General features: G+C 41.7%; 3 protein-coding genes across 4 annotated transcripts in view; 1 reads left to right on the top strand and 2 right to left on the bottom strand.

The window, feature by feature from the left end:
- The window catches only part of spns2 (SPNS lysolipid transporter 2, sphingosine-1-phosphate), a 40,181-nt gene extending 28,716 nt beyond the window's left edge, over positions 1 to 11,465 (top strand). For both annotated transcript variants that reach the window (XM_077592712.1, XM_077592713.1), the window contains 5 exons: positions 1,248 to 1,313; positions 2,068 to 2,166; positions 3,930 to 4,093; positions 6,614 to 6,660; positions 7,951 to 11,465. In XM_077592712.1, coding sequence (XP_077448838.1) covers positions 1,248 to 1,313; positions 2,068 to 2,166; positions 3,930 to 4,093; positions 6,614 to 6,656 — 372 coding nt within the window. In that variant the 3' untranslated portion in view covers positions 6,657 to 6,660; positions 7,951 to 11,465. The remainder of the gene's footprint in view (positions 1 to 1,247; positions 1,314 to 2,067; positions 2,167 to 3,929; positions 4,094 to 6,613; positions 6,661 to 7,950) is intronic.
- Positions 11,466 to 15,447: 3,982 nt separating this feature from the next.
- ruvbl2 (RuvB-like AAA ATPase 2) lies at positions 15,448 to 19,395 on the bottom strand. The gene is made up of 14 exons (XM_077592383.1): positions 19,276 to 19,395; positions 18,485 to 18,539; positions 18,345 to 18,400; positions 18,089 to 18,230; positions 17,897 to 18,026; positions 17,759 to 17,825; positions 17,188 to 17,294; positions 17,022 to 17,115; positions 16,734 to 16,952; positions 16,459 to 16,577; positions 16,254 to 16,373; positions 16,046 to 16,175; positions 15,840 to 15,954; positions 15,448 to 15,749 (listed from the first exon to the last, which is right to left on the bottom strand). Exons 2-14 carry the CDS (start codon positions 18,537 to 18,539, stop codon positions 15,724 to 15,726), a joined length of 1,380 nt encoding a protein of 459 aa, XP_077448509.1. The 5' UTR covers positions 19,276 to 19,395; the 3' UTR covers positions 15,448 to 15,723.
- Positions 19,396 to 20,065: 670 nt separating this feature from the next.
- On the bottom strand, positions 20,066 to 20,804 carry LOC144068207 (histone H3-like). Its single transcript, XM_077592533.1, has one exon. It carries the CDS (start codon positions 20,772 to 20,774, stop codon positions 20,364 to 20,366), a length of 411 nt encoding a protein of 136 aa, XP_077448659.1. The 5' UTR covers positions 20,775 to 20,804; the 3' UTR covers positions 20,066 to 20,363.
- Positions 20,805 to 20,881: the final 77 nt, after the last annotated feature.

The following is a 20,881-nucleotide window of genomic DNA, read 5'->3' as shown; positions in this document are numbered from 1 at the left end:
GATTTGGTCGCAAGATCGGATCGTAACTTGGTCTAAGTCTACTCAATGTCTATTAAGATCGGGTCGAAACGGACTTGGGTCAGTTGGGCTCCGAAGATACTCGATTGCTCCGATAAAGTACGTGTCCGTCTCCGTTGCATTCAAATGACGGGTGACGGCAATTCCGGGCTCCGCAAGTGTTGTCAGACTTGTTCACTTGTTCAAATCATCTCAGTGCGCCACCCCGCTTGTAAGTGATCAGCTCAGGTTTCGCGGCGGGGCCCTGACAGATGTGCGGCGTTATGAATTGTGACACGGCGGTGGCGTTCCGCCTCGCTTTGACCCGTCGCAGCTGCTGCGTCGTCAACGCGTAACGGAAGCCCTTTCCTACATCCCGCTCGTGACTGGCTCCTGATTTTTATTTATGACGAACCATAATTGTATTTTTTACGTTCTATTCCTAAATGAATGGAAATACACACCGGTTATTTTCTTTCCGTAGAATTTAACTTATCGTCTTTGTTAGGCGTCTAATTTAGTCATACTGGGAGGACTGGCATCAAATGCTCATCTTTCAGTGCGACCCATCATTCCTTCAGCCCTCCCTTTTAAAACTGATTGGACATCTTGCGTCATTTACGTCAGCAAATGCGTTAAATAAAATGAGAGCATCGCTTCCGGATATTATTGATACTGCGTTACGATCATGAGTTTCTAAAAAGATTTGACATAGATGCATATATCCTTCAGCCTTCCCATTCAAAATTGATTGGACACCTCGCATCATCTCTGTCAGCAAATGCGTTAAAACACGAGACGGCACGGCGTTGAAACAAATCCTGCGGGCGTTGTTTTTAAGAAACTAGCAGAATAGAAATAGCGTCCGCTCCCACACGTTTCATGTAGCGTATATACGCCACCACAACAAGCTATTCAAAGTTGACGACTCCACCCAAAAAAACATCAAGTCGGGCCAAAACTATGGATATATATAAATGCCAGGCATATAATCTTTATCATCCTTGCCGTTTTTTTGTTTTTTTTTTAGCTCGAATCGAACTGAAGACTGCGTGTTTGTGTACAATTGAGCCAAATGCTAATAACATGTTTTTCAACCACAGCAAGTAAAGTAGTTGTATTCAGCAGTAAATGCCCACACACACAGTCGCCATGATTTAGAATAAATCCTCTTGTAGCCACACAGTGGAAAGGGCCCCCTCCATCTTAATTGTTGCTTTATAACGCTAAATGTTGTCATCTTTCTTTAGATCTGCATCTTCATAGGAGAGACGCTGCTCTTCATCAACTGGGCCATAACGGCCGACATTTTGATGGTGAGTGCTGGGAAGACATATTTATCTTTTGGTCTTTGGCGGCTTTGGGGATTCTGTTATTTTACCAGTTGGAGTGCAACAAACCGTGTTGGATTTACACTTTTAGGTTGATGAGATGTTGGTTTTCAAATGTATTTTTCCCCAAAGTTGGGCATTTTATCCTGACTCCAACCTTTGTTCCGCCTGGGTGAACATTTTCCAAAAATTGTTAACCACTTAGATGGGTGACCAGAAACCAGTGTTTCTTTTGGAATGGATTACAGAGTGTATTTCTTATTTTTTTTGGTGTTTAGACACGTAGACACTAAAAAAAATGACAACTCTTTTTCCTGCCAATGGCAAGGAGAGACATCTAGTTCATTTCAACTGAGTGGATTGGCTTAAAGATTCGCTTTTCAGTGCCATTGACGGCACTAGAAGTCCAATCTGTCTTAACTGGGAAAGAGCGTATGGATATTTGAATGTTCGTATTCACTTTATTTAATTAAAAGTGTGTAAGTTAGAAAGAAAATGTATATGATACAAATGGACCATGATTTTGACACATGTCTGATTTGCCCCAATTTCAAAGGGGGAAAAAAACACTACCTTTGGAAATCAAATGTATTGACCGAGGCTAGTTAAGTGAGTCAAGATAGCGATGGTGACGTGATTAGATCTCACAGGAGTGCTTGTGACGCTAGCACTAATCTATTTATTCTTGACGGACATCAGAAATTGCTGTTTAGTTGCTGATTGTCACCTTTCCATGCAGTTTGTGGTGATTCCCACGCGGAGAGCAACGGCGGTGGCGTTCCAGAGCTTCACCTCTCACCTACTGGGGGATGCAGGAAGTCCGTACCTCATCGGCCTGGTAAGACTCCGCCAAAGTGAAATCGTCCAACCTCGCCGCGGGTTACGAATGCTCGCTGGAATGTGTTAAACGAGGCACGCGCTCTGAGACGTCATTGTTCCGCCGGTGGCGAGGAAACGCACTCTGCCGTGTGCTCGGTGACGTGTAACACGGGACCCGCCTCATTTGGTCAACGGGCATTCTTGTCATTCCAAATAAGTGATGACCAAACCCGACGTTGACAATAATCCAACTCCACCCAGGTGCACCGGGAAAAGAAGCAAAGTGTAAAAACATGAGTCACCGCCACCAATAGAATCCCATTCTCATCTTTTGTTCAACCAATGTTGTACATTCGCAACATCGGTCCGTTGGAATCGTGATTTTACTCGTATTCAGTCATTTTCTGTGCAGGGTGAGCGCTTAGTTTAACATTGGCAAAATCAGATGTTGAATTGGAGGGGGAAAAATGAGAGGTTTTATTTAAGCATCATTTCGAATTGCAACGTTTCGGCCGGCAGTGTCAAGCGAGCGAGCCAATGTTTTTCCACCCTCCGGCGGCTCTGAAAGTTTCGCACCAGTGCCCGACAAGAGCCACAATGCTCCGAATGCGTCAATTCAGAAAGTGAGGTTTAACATGCAAGTGCAAGGGAGTCAGCGTGACGCTGACTGAGCACAGTACACAATCGGCCTTGTAGCCTGACGCTCGTCTTGTGATTAAATAACGGCACAGAAAGCTGCAATTCAGCTTTTTTTTTTGCATACCGAGGCCTGGGCGATAAATTAATTTTAAGAATGTATGCAATGATTGTTGTTTTTGTATTACTAGTAATGCATACAAAAAATATCTATTTAGATTTTTTTGTTATTTTTTTCTTCCCATAGTGCCAATTAAGTCATTAAAAATGTGGTTAAACTCGTTTTGAGCTTTCTACATTTGTAAGGGGAGAAATTTAAAAAATATATTTTTTTAGATGATATTTCTTGCACCCCTCCCCTCACATCAACACACATAATGATCTCAAACAACACGGCCACCGGCGAAGAACAATCTCTCAGCAATCTGCTAACTCAAAGAAGTATTATAATGAGTCAGGCAGCTGTTTATGTATTTTTAGCAAAGCTGAATGTGCTAAGAGCAATTATTTTCTCCTAGTGGGAAACATACACACACGAGAAAAATGTTCATACGAATTTCACCAATCCGATAGATATCGTTTTTGCAAATGTGACGGCAAATCAATGCGCTTTAGCGTCAGCAAAGGTCGATTTTGACCTCCGAAGACGTCCGAGGGAGACAAGAAGCTCTTGTCCTTGCTTTGCATGCCTCGGAATAATTACGGTTCTATTTAAAGCAGCTGCTCTCGCCATCACATTTTCACCGCGTTGGAGAAATGAACACGGTTACACTCCGACCTGTTCTGGTGCTTTGGAAGAATTGATCATGTGATCATGTTTCACACTTGACAAGTCGTGTAAAAGAGCACGAGAATGGAATTCGGAGTACGGTAATCCTACAAGTGTTTATTTTTGCTCATTCCCCCCAAAAAATGAGCTCTTTAACCTGGCGTGATATTAAAATAAATAAAAACTGAAACATATGGTGCTTCTGGCCCCAGTAGCACTTGGAGTTGTTTTCAATTTCATGGTATTTAACTCATTTCCTGGAACAACAAAAGGCGTCCAAGCCACTTGGAACAAATGTCCATTCACTCCCATATGAATTGGACGTGTATAGCCGGAAATGACGGCTATTTTTGTTATTTTTTTTATTTACTTTTCAGATCTCCGACAGCCTCCGTCAAAGCTACGCGACATCGGCGTTGTGGAAGTTCCTGAGTCTGGGCTACGCCCTCATGCTCTGCCCCTTCATCATTGTCCTGGGGGGCATGTTCTTCCTGGCCACCGCGCTCTTCTTCCTGGATGATCGGGAGAAGGCTCAAAATCAGTAAGTCCTTCTTAAAAATCCTTTAAAAATGGATCTGGGTCACTTCACATACTTTACACGCAGAAAAGATCAAATCCATCGTTTCTATGGCTGTTTTCTAGTCTTTTTTTGCTTTCACCACATACTGCAGAAATAACAACAAATAGAAAAATAAATAAAAAGTCCACGTAGTCCAAGGGTGTCAGACTCGGGTTGGTTCGCGGGACGCTTTAACGTCAACTTGATTTCACGTGGGCCGGACCATTTTAGTTATAATATTTAGATTTTTTTTTAATAAATGGATTAAAAGCCCTGAATATTCATTTTTTATAGATCTAAAACAATGTTTTTTTAGCTTTTTTAAATATATTTTTAGATTTTACAAAATGATTTTTGAACTAAAAACACAGAAAAAAATGGATTAAAAAATGACAATTATTGATTTAAAAGGGGGAAAATCAGGAAATTTAAATTTAAAAAAAAATATAAATGGAATAAAAGAACTGGATTCAAAGCCCTGAATATTCAGTTTTTATATCAGGAAATTTAATATAAATCTATAATCTTCATTTTAATTTGATCCTAAAACAGAAAGTCGGCACTCATGATTTACTTTCCCGGGCCACACAAAATGATGCGGCGGGCCAGATTTGGCCCCCGGGCCGCCACTTTGGCACATGTCACGTAGTCCATTGATCAGATTGTGATAATATATAGTAATATATTATATATTATTGGTAAGACTATTTTTTCTGAATGTAGAATAATAGACAAGTCGCTATGTGAGGAATATATGGGATCATTGTTTTGCATGGGTTGCCTTTTTCCAGGAGGCGGGCCCACGGAAACCACATCATAGCTTACTTATGGCAAGCATAAATCTCCTCCAGAGCGACGGCCCCAGTAAAATTATACATTCAACAATACACGGAGGACATGTTAACAGCTTGGAGGGAAGCCTGAAAAGAGTACTACTTCAAACGCTCTTTTCCACAAAGCTCTCCCGCGCATTTCCCAATGGCTTTCCAGCTCTTACAACTACAAATAGCAGGCAATGAGTTCAAGAACATGGCAAAGGAGGAGCAAATTTACCTTGTTATCGGGGGACCATAACCAGATAATTGTTTTTATTTTAATTTTTAAAAAAACACAGATGTTGCTGTGTACGTGGCGTCAATTTCACCGTAAGATCAGCATTCGTCGTTTTAAATGAATTGGACGTTTGTCCTTGAGGTTGGGGGAGCGCCATCTACCTGAGCTTTAAATGGAAACCGTGTTTCCAAAAAAAGCCAGCAGCCTAGAAATACATTTGAAAAAAAAAAGTCCTCCTCCGAAGCTAGAAATAGACGCGCTGCTGCGTTTTATAAATAGCCCAAGACGTACGCAAAGAAGTGGAAACGATGCATTGGAAAGTCACTCGGAATGAATCTATCCGAGGCTTCATAGCGTGAATGTAATCTATAAATAAATATCAACCGTAGAACAACCCCTGTCGTACAAAGTCTTGCATGTGGCCCGTTTTCTTGCTCCCTGAGGAGATAAGATGATGTAAGAACTGCTGCTCTTGAAGTTTTTCCTTCTTTCAATTGTTTTGCGCATATCTGCAGTAGGGACTTTTACGTTTTTGGGCTGAGCATAGATACTCTTAGCTATTATACAATCAGCTTGTCATGGGGCCAGATTAAGAGTTATCTTGGAAAAAGCAGCCACCATTAGGTTGTAATCAGCACAAAATGTGGACTTACTGGTGCCTGTGTTGCCTGTAGATGACGAGTAAGCTAGTTGTGGACAACCCTCGGCCTGTAGTAGCGGTTTCTTTACTGCTGTGTGATTATTTGGCAACATAAAATGGGAAAAAAAGAGAATTCAATTTTGTTTCGGATTGGGAACCGTGGAAATGGATTGGCCAAATGCAGCCAATGAGTTAAATGTGAAAGACTATAAAAAAAAGAAGAAATGAGAAATCGGAATGGGAAATTTTGTTGACATTTGTCAGGGACAATCTGCCACGTGAGGTGAACGGTTGCCACACTCTTTTTTTGATTCTTCAAGCACCCCATTGTAAACACGGAGGGACTGGTTGCTTCTCGGGGCCTTAAAAGGATAAAGCAAAAGGGGGAGGGATGACCATTCGTTTTCTTTCTTCTTATTTTATCACACTGACATACTCCCTTGCTGCCTGCGCTTTCGGAAATGACTTCCTTCCTGTTACAGATGGACATTTTTAGACAGGATGGCAGTCTTGACGTCTTGTCTCCACTCCGTCCGCCTCTTTTTGTGCTCCCACACTGTGGCGTCTCTTGAACTGAAACGAAAGATTCGATATCGCTTCAGTCTTTATGGAGCAAGTAGCTATTTAAAAAAATGAATTCAACCCCATAGAGACCTGGCGTCACCTTTCAAAATGATGTCTAGCACTGTCACTTGATTACAGTAAATAGATGAAAAAACCCAGGATCGACACTGGCCATTCTTAATTCCTTTTTGTTTTTTTTAATGGCTGCCATTGAAATATTGACATTTCTTTTCTTATCTCCTCAGGTTGAGTCAGCTCTCTCGACCCTCCACTTCCGTCAAAGTGTGATCAGGTACATTTTTTTATTATTATCTCAACACCAACGTGTACATGACATGTACTCGGATATGGGAAAAAAAACTAATTTAATTCAGATCCATCACCCTTGGAATGAGGTTGTCTCGACTGTAAATCACATAACTGTAGAACATAGTGTAGCATTGTGTTCAAAGGGTGTTTAACATTCTTGGCGTGGTTATTTGACCCTCTACCTGGCATCTTATCAAGAGCCATAACACAAGCCTTCCCTACTTCCTTGCTTTTTTTTTATCAGATGTGCACACACACACACATTTTTTATCAGATGTACACACACATTGCCCAAGCTCTCTAATTATTAACTGAGGGGGGGCAAAAGACAATAAAGGGCGGCGGAAGCTTAGTCTACAAAGTAGAACAATGAGGAGCAAATGTCACTGGTGGTATACAATAACAAGATTAGTAATTAACCCCTGGATGTCTGAATTTACATTAAAAAGGTAGACATAAAGCCTGGGGTAAAACATAGGTACATCAACTTTAAATGGAAGAATTTAGCTAAAAGTTAGAAAATGCTCAAATAAATTAAATATTGCTGAATGTACTGAATGTATATCAAAAGTAAGAGGAATTATGGAATAATTTAGGATGGCCTTCCTTAAAATGGGAAACATAACTACGGTATGTGGCAGGTGATAAAGACCAGTTTGAATTATTGGAAAGCATGAATATATCTAATTCCTTAGCAGTTATTGAGCGCAAGCGTGGAAGTGCGCCAAGCTGCGGAGCACTAATCCCATTGTAGCGGCAGTTGTATTTGTGTAAAAGGCCGCCAACGACAGACTGGAATAGACGACGGGTCGTGCCTCCTTCTTTCTGATCAGCTCGCAGCAATGGCACCTTGAAAAAGGTCCTATTGTCATCTCCGCTTTTATGTGTTTTTTGGCTGTTCAAATGAGGCGACGCCACTTTATCTGGAGACTAAATGGATTTACCATACTATAACTCCTAAAACCAAGACTCTTGCAAGGCATGCATTTTTATTTTTTCTTTGATATTTAGGCTGATTGGGACCCGATCAGTGTAAAAACAAAGAAGGATCTTTTTACTGAGAAAAATGATGTCCACATAAGTGGACGCCAGGCCCTTGTAGTCCAAAATTCAACGTTGTAGTCTTGTGACAACCAAAAATATGATCAGGTCAAGATGGATTGGACATCAATTGCAGCCAAATGAGTCGACATGATGTCACTTTGTCTTGCATTATATCTTGCTCGTTGGGGGGCATTAAAGCACAACTAACCTGGCCGTCCTTCTTTTCCAGAAGCGGCAGCCGAGATGACAAAATGGCAGCTGAACTCCGCTGCCGCTCCACTCCACACACTGACGGAGCTTCTTATTATTATAATTAAGCGGACACGAGGGCGCGTCTTGCCCCTCCTCGGAAATGGCGACGTCTCGTGTCTGGGAGGATCCGCCCGACTTTCCTTCAGAGAGAGAGGAGGTGACTTCTGACATTTCTTGATGCCATACTACTGAATGCTGACCACAAACCTGCCCTGTCTGTCTGTCTGTCTGTCTGTCTGTCTGTCTGTCTATCTTGTCTGTCTTTGCCTGTCTGTCTGCTTGTCCGTAAGTCGCCGGCCGTCGATCCGCACCAAGTGCCATAGCGTCATTACATTCCTCCAGACTTTGCACTGACCGCCCTCCTCATCGACATCACCGCTATGTTTACATTAGCGTTGCGCCCATCCCGATCCATATCGGTACGGATACGGCACTCAAATCGCGCCATCGGTATCGGGGCGTACGATGAAATAACGTGCTGCGCAAGGCGTACTCTTTGAGATCTAGTTTCCGGGTGATGGTCGCCATCGTATGGCTTCTGATTATCCTCGTTATCGCTTCATTTCAATGTCAACGCATTGATTTTAATGGGAGCGTCGCCTCTACTAACATGGCTGCCCTTTCACAATTCGGCGCCAACGATCCCACGTAGACGTCAAATCCAACTCAAAATAGATTGGACGTCCAATCCAACTCAAAATAGATTGGACGTCCAATCCAACTCAAAATAGATTGGATGTCCAATCCAACTCAAAATAGATTGGGCGTCCAATCCAACTCAAAATAGATTGGGCGTCCAATCCAACTCAAAATAGATTGGACGTCCAATCCAACTCAAAATAGATTGGAAGTCCAATCCAACTCAAAATAGATTGGACGTCTACTACTGATCAACCCAGAGAATGACTGGACGCCATACAAGTGGACGTCTATCCTCCGCTTTGGAAAGGCATCAAAAGCAGTTTTATTTACAAAGTTGCACGTCGCTGGCAGCCATCTTGCGTGTGTCGACCAGTGGGAAAAAAGTCAAACACGGAGAACGCATCTTGCGCAGCACGGCGCGTTATTATTATTATTATTTTTAGAACTTCCCGATACTGCTGCCGTCATTTTAGCGCCACATCGCTACCGATAATCGTATCGGCATCCGCGCAACGCTTAGCGCGATTTCAGCCTTTTTTTAACCAGAAAGATAACTCTCATTTGTAAACTGTTAACAGACCAAAGCTGCAAAATGTCACGGCAACGTGACAAAAAAAATGCAAAGACGTGTTTATCTTCCACCATCGCTTTTCGCCGTCAGTCTAAACGTCGTCTTCATCGGAGAGGCAAAAAGCGTTCGCGTACACGGGTCAGCGAATCAGCGCTCGTTTCCGCAGAGCCAGGCAGCTGTCTCCGACGAAGTCGCGTACGCGTATTCTTTTTCGCCGCCGGCGCTTAGATCGGCACGTGCCGGAAAACGACGGCGGAGGAACGTTCTCCCAGCTAATTTTTTCTGCAACGTCGATCTCGATTTGTCTTTTTTTACGCGACTCATGTGTGTGTGTGTGTGTGTGTTGAGAAAGGAATCAAAATGATTACAATCTGGGTGGGTTTGTAAAAAAAATATTTACGTATAAAAAAAGGACACTGGATTAGATAAGTTATAATTTATCGTATGTATATATGCTGTTTTTTTCCAAATATAAATGACATTTTATTATTGTGATTAGGGGATGTATCAAGGGAATACTTTTTTTTTTTTTGCTGTTTTGGGGGAGTTGTTTTTCTCCACACTGCCTTATCAGTGAGCTGGCTTTCTCACTCTCTGATGTTTGCGTTAGAATTTTGTCTTAAAATGCCCTCTTTTTGAAGATAGAATCAAGTCCCGCCCACACAGGATATAAAAACATCCAGCCCAAGTTAGGGATGAGCGATTATGGCCTAAAAATGTACATTTTCGATATGTTTGGGATTTTTTTTACTATTGGATTTTCGCACGCTTACTTTTTGAAAGAGATGATAACCCAGTTACTCATTAGCTGGAAGTCCAATTGATTTTTCGAATGGGAGGGACGGAAGGAGGAACATTCATTCGCGCCCCCATTTCAAAATAAATTGGGCATTTTTTTTCTTAAATTCCAATTTTTTAATGTATAATTTTGTGTATTCAGAAAATTATTTAAAGATAATGATGGAAATTCAATATATATTAAATTATAATTCCGTTCTGGCCTCCGCATAAGTGGACATCCCACTTATGGCAAATGTTAATGTTGCATACATGACCAAAAAAAATGTGAATTCTTTGTATGTGGACGCCAGGTCGCTTTTGTTGTTGGTTTTGTTTTGCCAAAAATAGTCACTTGCTCTCTTAAGGTTATTTTTTGTTAATTTGCTGCCATCCCTCCCACTTCAAATGGATTAAACGCCGAACGCCAGCAATGGCAGCCTATTATTTTAAAGTCAAGTGCAACTTCAACCATTTTCCCCAAAACTCAAAAGCCACTAATACTTAAAAGTCAGGTTATGAGACAGATGCATGCAATAGAAATGAACTTTTCAAGCACTTTTCCCATTTGCGAGGGAACACCACGTTGACCCCCACAAATAAATAAAAACGTTAAAAAAACGTTAATTTACAGAACTGGAACTTCGCTGTAAAAGCAAAAGGCATTTCTACCACATCAAACAAAACCATATAAAAAAACTCTCCATTTTATAGAGTCAAACAAAGCATTAATTCGCAATAACAGTCACATTTTAACCAAATTGATCGCCGTTGGTTTAAAATACGGCCTTGGATGTTCTAACGGGTAAAAAAAACACAGTTAAAAATGTATGTACATCTACTTTTCGTTTTTAAATCGCGTAGCCAATAGATGCCATCATTTGAGATATGTAAAACCCCTAAATTTGCTTAAAATGTGACTGTGGGTGCTTGGTAACAAGGCTATCAAAACGTTTGGTTTTTGCTTCAAATGTTGATATGATTTGATTTTATTGGACGATAAAGTGCGTGTCGCAAAGTGATTGTGAATGTGTCCAATCCGATGCATTTGTACACTGACGTCCTCTTAATAATCCAACCATTTTTGCACATTTAATGTTCAGGGATTTATTTGAACAATAGCGTAGCATGCGTGTCTCCGCTCCATCGTTTCACACACATGAATTAATTTGCCAAAAAAAAGTGTCCATGGAGCAGCGATCCGTCCAATTCTGTCCTTTCCAGCAAATCTGTCAATCATCGTTGAGGTGATGTGTCGACAATGCACTCTTTCTTGTCGTGCAAGAATCCTGTATATAAAGAAACATCTTCTATTTCTGGTTTTTCCTCAGAAAGGGAGATTCCATTTTTTGTTTTTTGTTTTTGTTTTTTTTTTCAGGCAGGTTTACCCGAGAGAAGTGTGAAACGATATTATTCTAGAAATGAACTGTGATGCTCCCGTCAGGGGTTGATAGAATATGTACACAAAATGTAATTCAAATAAACCTACAGTATTTAATCACCTTATTTTTCCCTGTGTAGGTTTTTATGAAAGCTTCATGTTTTTGGTGGCTGCCATTGACGGCACAATCCATTTTGATGAGTGGATTAGACGTCAATGGCAGTCTATTCAAATAGGAACTGGAAAAATGTCAATGAACAAAAAAAAAAATGCAAATGCCGTATTTTCCGCACTATAATGCGCAACTAAAAGACTCAAACACCGGCAGTTTGCCTTCTATATGGATCAATATTGGGAAATCCTATGAAATTCCCTTTAGCACACCTATCTTGTTAATGTATAACACAACTCCTAATCGCTACTACTACAACGCCATCTAGTGGATGTATACCACAATCCCCTACTACTACTGCGTCTGCGCCTTATATACGAAACAAATTCTAACATAGGTTTTTCATTCAAGGTGCGTTTTATAGTGCGGAACATACAGAAATGGGATTTTCTAGTTTTTAATCATAAAGCCTCTTTGTCCACAGACAAAGTTTTCATTTTAATTGTGGCGCCGAATTGCTCGGCGAGGACTTGGAATGAACCGGTATATTGTTCGGGTGCGGTCAGGCAAGGCGCGGGGAAGGCCTGCTTTGTAAAAGAATTTGTACGCAGATGTACTGTCACATCACTTGGGCGTGGTGGAAAAAAAGAAAAAAGAAAACAACGCAATATTTACCTTTGCGAGCGCAAGCTAAAGCTCTCTTTGTGTTGACGTTCATTACAGGGGACGGGGTAAATGAACACGAATGCAAATGACGCTAATGGACGCCCTGTGATGTCGAGGGTAAGACGCAAGAAGACAGGGAGGATGCTTTGGGAGTCTTTCATTAGCCATAACGCCGCGTTTCAAACGCGGGCCTTCGGAAAAATAGGGGCAAGATTACATAGGAAGCTCCCAGTGGAGAATCCGTGTTGGGGCCGCAGAAACCCACACCCTTTCCCACAGGCAGGCAAATATGGACCCCAAAGTCAGGCGCTCGGGTGTCAAACGCGGGCAGGAAACGCCGGGGCGTCGACAGGAAAAGGGGAGCCCGGCCGTTCTCGATGGAATTTCCACGCACACAGAAAAGAAGTTAGTTAACGTGCAGGGCTCGTGTGGTGTTAGTTCAGGGTTCAAAGGCAGCATTGTTGGGCCTCACCCGTTTAAAAACCATCATTGCCATTACATACCTGTCAACCTCTGCCAATAACTGCCCTTATAAATGATTATGATTCCCCTTACAAACCCCCCAAAAACCTTACAAACACCGTACGACGCGTCGTACGGTGTTTGTAAGGTTTTTGGGGGGGTTTGTAAGGGGAATCATAATCATTTATAAGGGCAGTTATCGGCAGAGGTTGACAGGTATGCAAAATGTCAGTTTAAAAAGTGGTTTGTGCATTGAGCGCGTGTGTTTTGCTGCGTTTCAGTGCTTCGAGTTTACAAAAGCGGACGTCAGATTTTCCCGAATCACACTTGGACTGCGAATGTCTCACTTTGCTAACTGAAACCCGGTAACCCGCCACCGCAGGGCGAACGAATCCTCACGACGACGTGATCCGTCTATGCTCATGAAAGACTTATGTAGTCATTTTTAAACACGTGTTCACAAATGGCCTCGGTTGCCGTGTTTCGCTCTCGTGCTTCCGTGTTCACGACGAACGTTTGTTTCCTCTGCAGCGTTCACTGATTCAGAAAAAAAAAAAGAAGCATCCCCGTGCTATTTATACACGTGCCCGGCGGTGGCATTTGGTTATGCATCTCACGTGAAAAGCTTTGTGAATGGTAACCGCTCAGTGTGAATGGAAATAAAGAAAAATGCACACAGTTTCCTCTATTAGTCATGTTCTCTAACCCTTTATTGAATGATTTTTTTTACCCTAAACAATTCCTATACATCCAAAAGACCTACTGTTACATTGCATTAAAATATTGGTCATCTATTCCTGTCAATGGTAGGCAAACATGATTATTACTGCAAACTGTGACTGGAAAACTGATACTTTTGATATACATTTAGCCAATTGATTCCGGGATTTGTATTTATTCCTTCATGTTGGTTGGCCTTGCGCATTATAAAATCATTTAAAGTCAAATAAAATGCTGGGATTTGTCCCATTTAAGGTGGAGGCACAATTTAGTGGTAGTGTTTCCTGTCTGTGTGATTTTAATGCGTTTCAACTGATTTGTCCCTTTTGGCTCTCCTTCACTTAAGTGAGCCAGGTGTTAGTGATTGTCATTAATCCCTGTGTGTATCCAAACATTTTGATTTGGGACGGCCATTTTGGAGTATTGTTTGCTGTTTGTTGGTGTGCGTCTCCCTAGTTTAGTTTTTATTCATATTCTCCCAGTTAAAATCCTAAATTGTGCACCAGCACTTCCCACTTGTTTGCCTACTTCCTTCTCATGGATTCCACTTCACTTTGCGGCTGAAGGCCATCATGACAGAAAGAGTTCCACTAAGGGTAAGTACAGATGACTTTCATTCATGTCAAAATCAACATGGGAATTCATTTGACAGCACCAAGGCAAGCATGTGTGTTTTAGGAAGAGGAGTTAGTGGACCTCCACGTATCTGAGTGGGTCGTAAGGCCGAAAGGAGAATGACATGTCATTTTAAATGACAGACCTTTCAAATCACAAAAAAAATACAAGTGTGAACTGAGTGTGAAGCCGTTCCCAGGCTCCGTTGCCCTTCAAACTTCAGCTTCCCTCAACGTGTAATCACTAGTTTTAATCCCACACTCACCACATCTATTGGACGGGAATCAATATAGAATACACAGGCCCAAATTATTGGTACACTTGCTACATTGTGAATTCTATTCAGCACTGGGAAACCTGCATGGCTTGCTTTTATTGGTGTCCGTTTTATGAATCCCATTTATTTTCTGTGAACAGCACGGTTGGAATTAGCGTCACATCCGAAGGGTGGAACATGTGTTTGGGAATTCATGCGTGTGTTGTGTTGTGTTGTTGATGCTTTCAAAACCAGACTGTCAACTTTTCCTCAAGGACGCTTTACGTGGGCTTCTTGTTTCTAATTTAATAGCTGATTTCTATCTATACGAGCACTGTTTCTAGTAGTGAAAAGGCATTCCTCGTGAGTAGATTTGTTTACTGGACACATCAACTTGTAGACAGAAGCATCCTTTTCAAGTGGGCAGACATCAAAAAGGACATGTTGCCATTTTTGGACGGTGAAGGGCAGGCAGGGGAGAAGTGAAACCTCAATATTACGGTCAACAGAAAACTGGGCGTTACAGATCAGATCTTTTAGGCCTGTGCGATAAGTTGATGCTACAAATTTATAGGAAAAAAAATGTTATTTTTGCAAAATGAATAGGACGTTAATGGCACTGAAAGATGTGATTTGACTGTTAAGACCTCCCCATTTAAATGGATTGGACTTTTAACCTTGGCAATGAGTATGGAATAATACTGCCTAAGGTTTTAGGCTCCAAATATAATATGCTGCACTGTATTATCATAATTACTATTATTGAACCATAAAAGCTAGCATGGCAGTTAAAGGAGAAGCGAACATAAATACCCACTAAAATAAAGATAAAAATAAAATTAAGATTTATTAGATCATTTTTATTAAGTGTATTTTTCCACCCTGAAATGTGCAACATTTTACATTCTATAGTGGTATACAATGTGCACTTTTTTTCCTGGTATCAGACAAGCCCTTATTGGTCAATAATGTGCAAAAATTATGAGTGTCATATCATTTACATTACTATATTAAGATCTAAATATGGTTTATTCTTTTTATTCAAGATGTGAATTTAGTGTTCCATAAATGTTCACCTGTTTTTTTATAAGTGTAATGTCGCCGTCTTGTGGCAGTAATGGGTCACTACATGTATCATGTACTTTCACTTGAAATTGAAATTTAAATGAATTGTGGCCATTTGGCCTAAAAAATAAAAAACTATACCCATTCTTTGAGCTTCACGTAATTGGTTGGAATTGAAGACAAGAGATTAAAGACAGTTGTTTAGAGTAAAACCAGTTTAATCACCTTCAAAATAAAAAAGTCAAGCACAAATGGGGGAATTTTTACTCCACACATTTAATAGCAATGAGCTGCAACAAATGAAAATAAAAAAGGTGACCTAGGAAGGCAACTGTGGAGAAACGTGACCAGAAATGCCATATTTGGACTTGGGAATGATATTTAAATGTGAGTACAATTCACTGACGTTTTATTCACGTTGGATGCCAGCCATCCAGTTCAAATGGTTTTCACGTGTCAGCGAGTAATAATTTGACAAGGAGGTTAGACAGTTTCCATTGGGGTTGTTTCTGCAAGATAAAAAAAAAGAAATATTACCATTTCTCCCACAGAGATTTTCTTTAATTCCACTTTCCCTCCAATTATTGCATGATACTCACGCGTTTCATTAAAGAGGAAGGAATCTTGATACTCTTTCATGTACTGAGAAGACCTGGCCTCGTCCAGGAAGAGCGAGTAAACCTTCTTGATGTCCTCCACTTGTACCTCTGTGCCCTAAAAATCCAATCAGAAAGACAAAATACAATGGAAATGCACATTTCAGCCAAAGGATACATTTTCTAATGGCGCCCTCGTCGGGATGAACCTTGCGTTTGCGGCAGACCAAACCGGCCGTGCTGATGAGCTGCATGGCGTATCGCAGCGACGTCTCCATCCCGATGCGGGTCAGGACGGTGTGAGCCTCTTCGCTCAGCTCCACGTCCTCCTCCTCGCAGCTGGGAAAGAAGGAATGGACCGCGATTGGACGGTTGATGCTGGAATTGGTCTGGCCAATTGAGAGGCGGGATTCTCACCGGATCTTGAGGATCTGCTTGGTCTCCTTTTCGGTGTAAGGGGAGGTGGCGATGATGAGGAGGCGGTCTAGGAGATCCAGCGGGAGGCCGTGGGGGCTCTGGTAGTTCGTCCCACGGATGCTGAGGTAAAAAAAAAGGAAACTTGATGTGAGCAAAGGATACAGATTGGAGGAAAAAAAAAGAAAAGGATGGAAAACAAGAATACCGAGTGATGCCTCTGTTAGTGGCCATAATGAGAACGGGAGACAAGTCGCTCTCCAAGGCACGGTTCAGGAAGGAGAAACACTCCATGTCCAGCATGTGGACTTCGTCGATAAACAACACCTGCAACAACAAATCATGCAAGGCCATTATTTACGCATGATCATCCTGTAGAAAAGTGCGTTAACAAATGTCTTTGCCCCCTATTTGTGCTGTTAGCCCTGAAAATCCAATGTTAATTTGACCGCCTTCCCGTTGAAAAAAGGGCGAGCGACTGACCCCAGGGATGATCTCCGCCTTGCCCTCTTCTCTCCACTCGCAAACTTTGGCGTTGATCTGCTCGCGGACCTCCGACTTGATCTCGCCCGTGTCCCCGGAGAAAAGAGCCAGGAATCCTTGCGTGCGGCTGTTGATGACGTCGATCTCGTGCAGGGACACCGTGTGGACCACCTCCTTCCTCTTCTGCAGTTCACCCTCGGGGCACTGCACAAACTGGGTCTGCATGGAAGAAAAAAAAAGTAATCATTGCTGCAATGTGGCTTCTTGTTGCCAATGTCGGGCCTGTACCTGAGCTCCCATGGCGTCGTAGTCTCTGGCTCTGGTGAAGGAACGGCCCAACTTGCTGATCTTGCCCGTGGCTTTGTCGATGGTGATGACGTCGCTGGAAGAAACGGGAGAAGAAGGCGGAGTTTGAGGCGCTACCGCTAAGAAAGAGCAAACTAGATCAACCTACCCTGCTTGGATCTTCTCTTTGCTGAGACTGTCAATCATCTTGTTGCCCAGGTCATATATGGTCTCCATCTCAGTCGTCTTCAATGTCAACTTGCCCACCTTGGCACCCTATTATGGCAACATTTTAGGGGTTTGTACTCTTTGCAATGATTTGAATATTAGCGTAAATGTGAAAATGATAATAATAAAAATCATTTTAATTGAGATCTGGCATCTACTCATTTTATTGCAACACTTGTATAACAAAGTCAATTTTGTGGTGTACATGACCCAAATGTGATGTTCACGTTTGTGGGTGCCAGGATTTTATGAGTTAGAAATGACCCCCAAAAAACAGTAGTCATTTCCCCAATAAATGTTTGAACAAAAAAAATTGAATAAAAGTGACAAAGTTCAAAACTTCTATCTTAAATTTTATATTTCTCTCCCTATTTGTGCATTTAGCCCTCAAAGAAGTTAAGTTGAATAACTGGTTGGTTTCTTTTTGGGCCCAAAAAAAAATTGACTTTTTTTTTTAATCATTGCAATATATAAAAAAACATTTATCACCCAAGCCTAGTATATGCATATACCGTTCCAGTGGCAGGTCGATCGATCTGGATTTCCACAACTTCTCCTTCAATAATCTCTGTCTCCTCCCTGCAAAAGAAAAGAAATACATGACATTTCCATTTCAAACAACGGCCATGGATTCTTGTCGGCCCGCTCACTTGATCCTCACGCCGATGGCTTTTCGAAACGATTGACTGAGTGCCTCCGTCTTGCTCATTTCTAACGAGAAGATCTCACTGCCAGCCAACGCCGTGAACGGGGTGTCGGGACCTAAGCTCTGAGCGATACCTGCGGGGAAACATTTTTTTCGTCATCTACACTTCTACATTGTTCTTGTGTTTGGGTCTCACCCATGGCGATGGCGGTCTTTCCCGTGCCCGGCTGGCCTGCGATGAGCACCGCCCTGCCGGCTATGTGGCCATCTTTGATCATCTCCAGGATGATGCCTGCCGCCCTTCTGGAGGCCAGCTGGCCTACCATCCCTTGAGAAACCTGCCGTGGAAAAGTCGGGCTCATTTGCTTGTCGCTCGGCATCATGGGGGAAAGCGTTGAGTTCGTTTGAGGCGTAGTTGAAGGTCACGATAACAGAATGTGTCATGTTCTCACCTGTCTTGGTTCCAAGGCGTCATCCAAGCCAAGACCACGGATGTGCGAATGTGCCCCTAAAGACAAAATCAATATTCCAATTGATAAGGGGTCTCTGGAACGCTCGTTTGGGGACTTGTCAGGGAAGTGGACATTCTTACCAATTCTTTCAATTCGTGTGATGTCACGAACCTCGGGTACTTTAGTAGTCGCCATCTGTAACGAGTTAAAATCCCCATAAAGACAGATAATTAATTACACACAAGCTCAGAGAGACTAATAGTAAAATGAGAAACAGATTATTACTGAAATCATGAGGTACAATACAATCTATGTAAACAAAATGACAGATTTGATAAAAGATTCTTTTATTTTTATTTCTCACATTAATTCTAAAAAATTATGTTTATTAGAGTGGAATATTTCTGGTCATGAGCATAAAAAGTAGCTATGATAGGTCATAACGTAGGTGAGCACTTTGTGAATAATACTTTAATGTGCATATCCTGTCTGTGGAAGTATTGCGTTCATTTGTACATGTAAATGTCACATGTGTATAGTTTTCAGAGCATTAGAAATTGTTCTGGTATAGATCGTCCTTTGCAAAACGTGCTTACTGTGTCTACTCGGGTTGTCATAGCGACTGGCATGCTCAATGTCCACACACAAGAATTTCGCAAATCTATGTATGAATCTGCATCTTGATTTATAATCACTATACTCGTGATAAAATGTCAAATATTAAACATCGGCTTTCTTAACAGTTCGTATGGTAGTGCGGTTTCTACGTTAGCTGCTATGTTAGCTATATGCATCATTCTGGAGTCTCCTCATACCGTAATATACAGATCAAGGCATATTGTTACATGTATGTGTTTTAGCAATTAATTTAAAGTGTTAATATGTGAAATCGCAAGATTCCGAACATGTTTAGTTTGAATGGGAAGCTCACCTGCCCTGTTGCGCTACAACGTGAGAATACAGCGCTTTTTTCGGGAAAGTGTGCAAAGCTAAATATGTCCGGAGAGGAACAAACAACAATCTTCCTCTTGGATATCACATATATAGAGAGCTAGATGTGGAAAGTTAGAATGGGCGGTGTTGGTAACCAGCGGCCATTTTATTATAAGTAGGTGTTTTAGTAGATAATATAATGAATTCTATTTTTGTTATTTAACAAATGTTGTTATTCATAAAAAGCATATAGAAGTACTAAATTATGAATATTTAAATGCGTTTCTGGTAATTTAGGCAGCTTTATACTAAATTATGATTATTTAAACACGTTTCTGGTAATTTGGGCAATTTTTTAATTCTTTGGCCTACAAAATGTAATGTTTTGTGCAGCATGTGGACTTTACTGGAGCATTTATTTATTTCAGCGCTTTGACCTGGTCAGGTATTTCGTGCTGTGGTTGGAAGCTTTGTGTGATCAGGAGTGGAGAACATTTGATATTTATAAGACAGTCTATGCAAATCTCGTTACGTTTGTGCTCAAATATGATTGGCTTATTTGAAGGGATGGTTAGCCGGTAAATTTAAATCGTGGGATGGGAGGGGCTAGACGTTAGCCAAGGAATTGTTCGCGCTTTTTTTCGAAATGTAGCGCCAGTTTTGAAATATCGGAATGGACTAGTTAACTGCCATTTGCAGTGATAGACGTCTGGTCAATGCAAAACCAGCAATTCTGATTTGTCAGTCATCACTAATGGTCGGTAATGATGAACATATATAGTAAAAAGTAAAATTTATTGAAGTTGCTTTAATAGTTTACTCAGTACATATGTTGTGACATTTTGACCAATATACTGGGGTCAATATAAAAGCTCTTTGAAGGAACTATCGTTTTATCTATGAAGTAATGTTGGACTATAAAGTCATAGCTTTCTAGTTTCTTTCTATATTGTATAACTGACAAAAACAGGAAACGTACTACAAGTACTGTTATAGTTCAAGAAATGAACCAAGGAACATTTGCTTCAGACTGAGTGTGGGGCTCTTAAAAGAGCCGTTGTTTTGAGTGTCGACACTTGGAATAATTTAAGCCCGTTCACCGCGAATGCGGCGGGCTAGCTGGATGTCTTTAGGCATGATGGTGACTCTCTTGGCATGGATGGCGCACAAGTTAGTGTCTTCGAACAGGCCGACCAAGTAAGCTTCGCTGGACTCCTGCAGAGCCATAACGGCGGAGCTTTGGAAGCGAAGGTCGGTCTTGAAATCTTGAGCGATTTCCCTCACTAACCGCTGGAATGGCAGTTTGCGGATGAGCAACTCGGTGGATTTCTGGTAGCGACGGATCTCACGGAGAGCCACGGTTCCGGGCCTGTAACGGTGAGGTTTCTTCACTCCTCCGGTGGCCGGAGCGCTCTTGCGGGCAGCCTTGGTAGCCAACTGCTTCCTGGGAGCTTTTCCGCCGGTGGACTTACGGGCTGTCTGCTTCGTTCTTGCCATCTTCTCAAAGATGAAGTGTCAACTGCAATGTGCCGCCTGCTTGCGAGCAGCAGCTTTTATAAAAGAGAATTCGCGCCACGGCGGCGGTGATTGGTCGAGGTTAGGGC

This window comes from Stigmatopora argus, chromosome 22, assembly GCF_051989625.1.
Source record: "Stigmatopora argus isolate UIUO_Sarg chromosome 22, RoL_Sarg_1.0, whole genome shotgun sequence".
Classification (NCBI taxonomy): Eukaryota; Metazoa; Chordata; class Actinopteri; order Syngnathiformes; family Syngnathidae; genus Stigmatopora; species Stigmatopora argus.
This window is presented reverse-complemented; position numbering and strand designations above follow the sequence as displayed.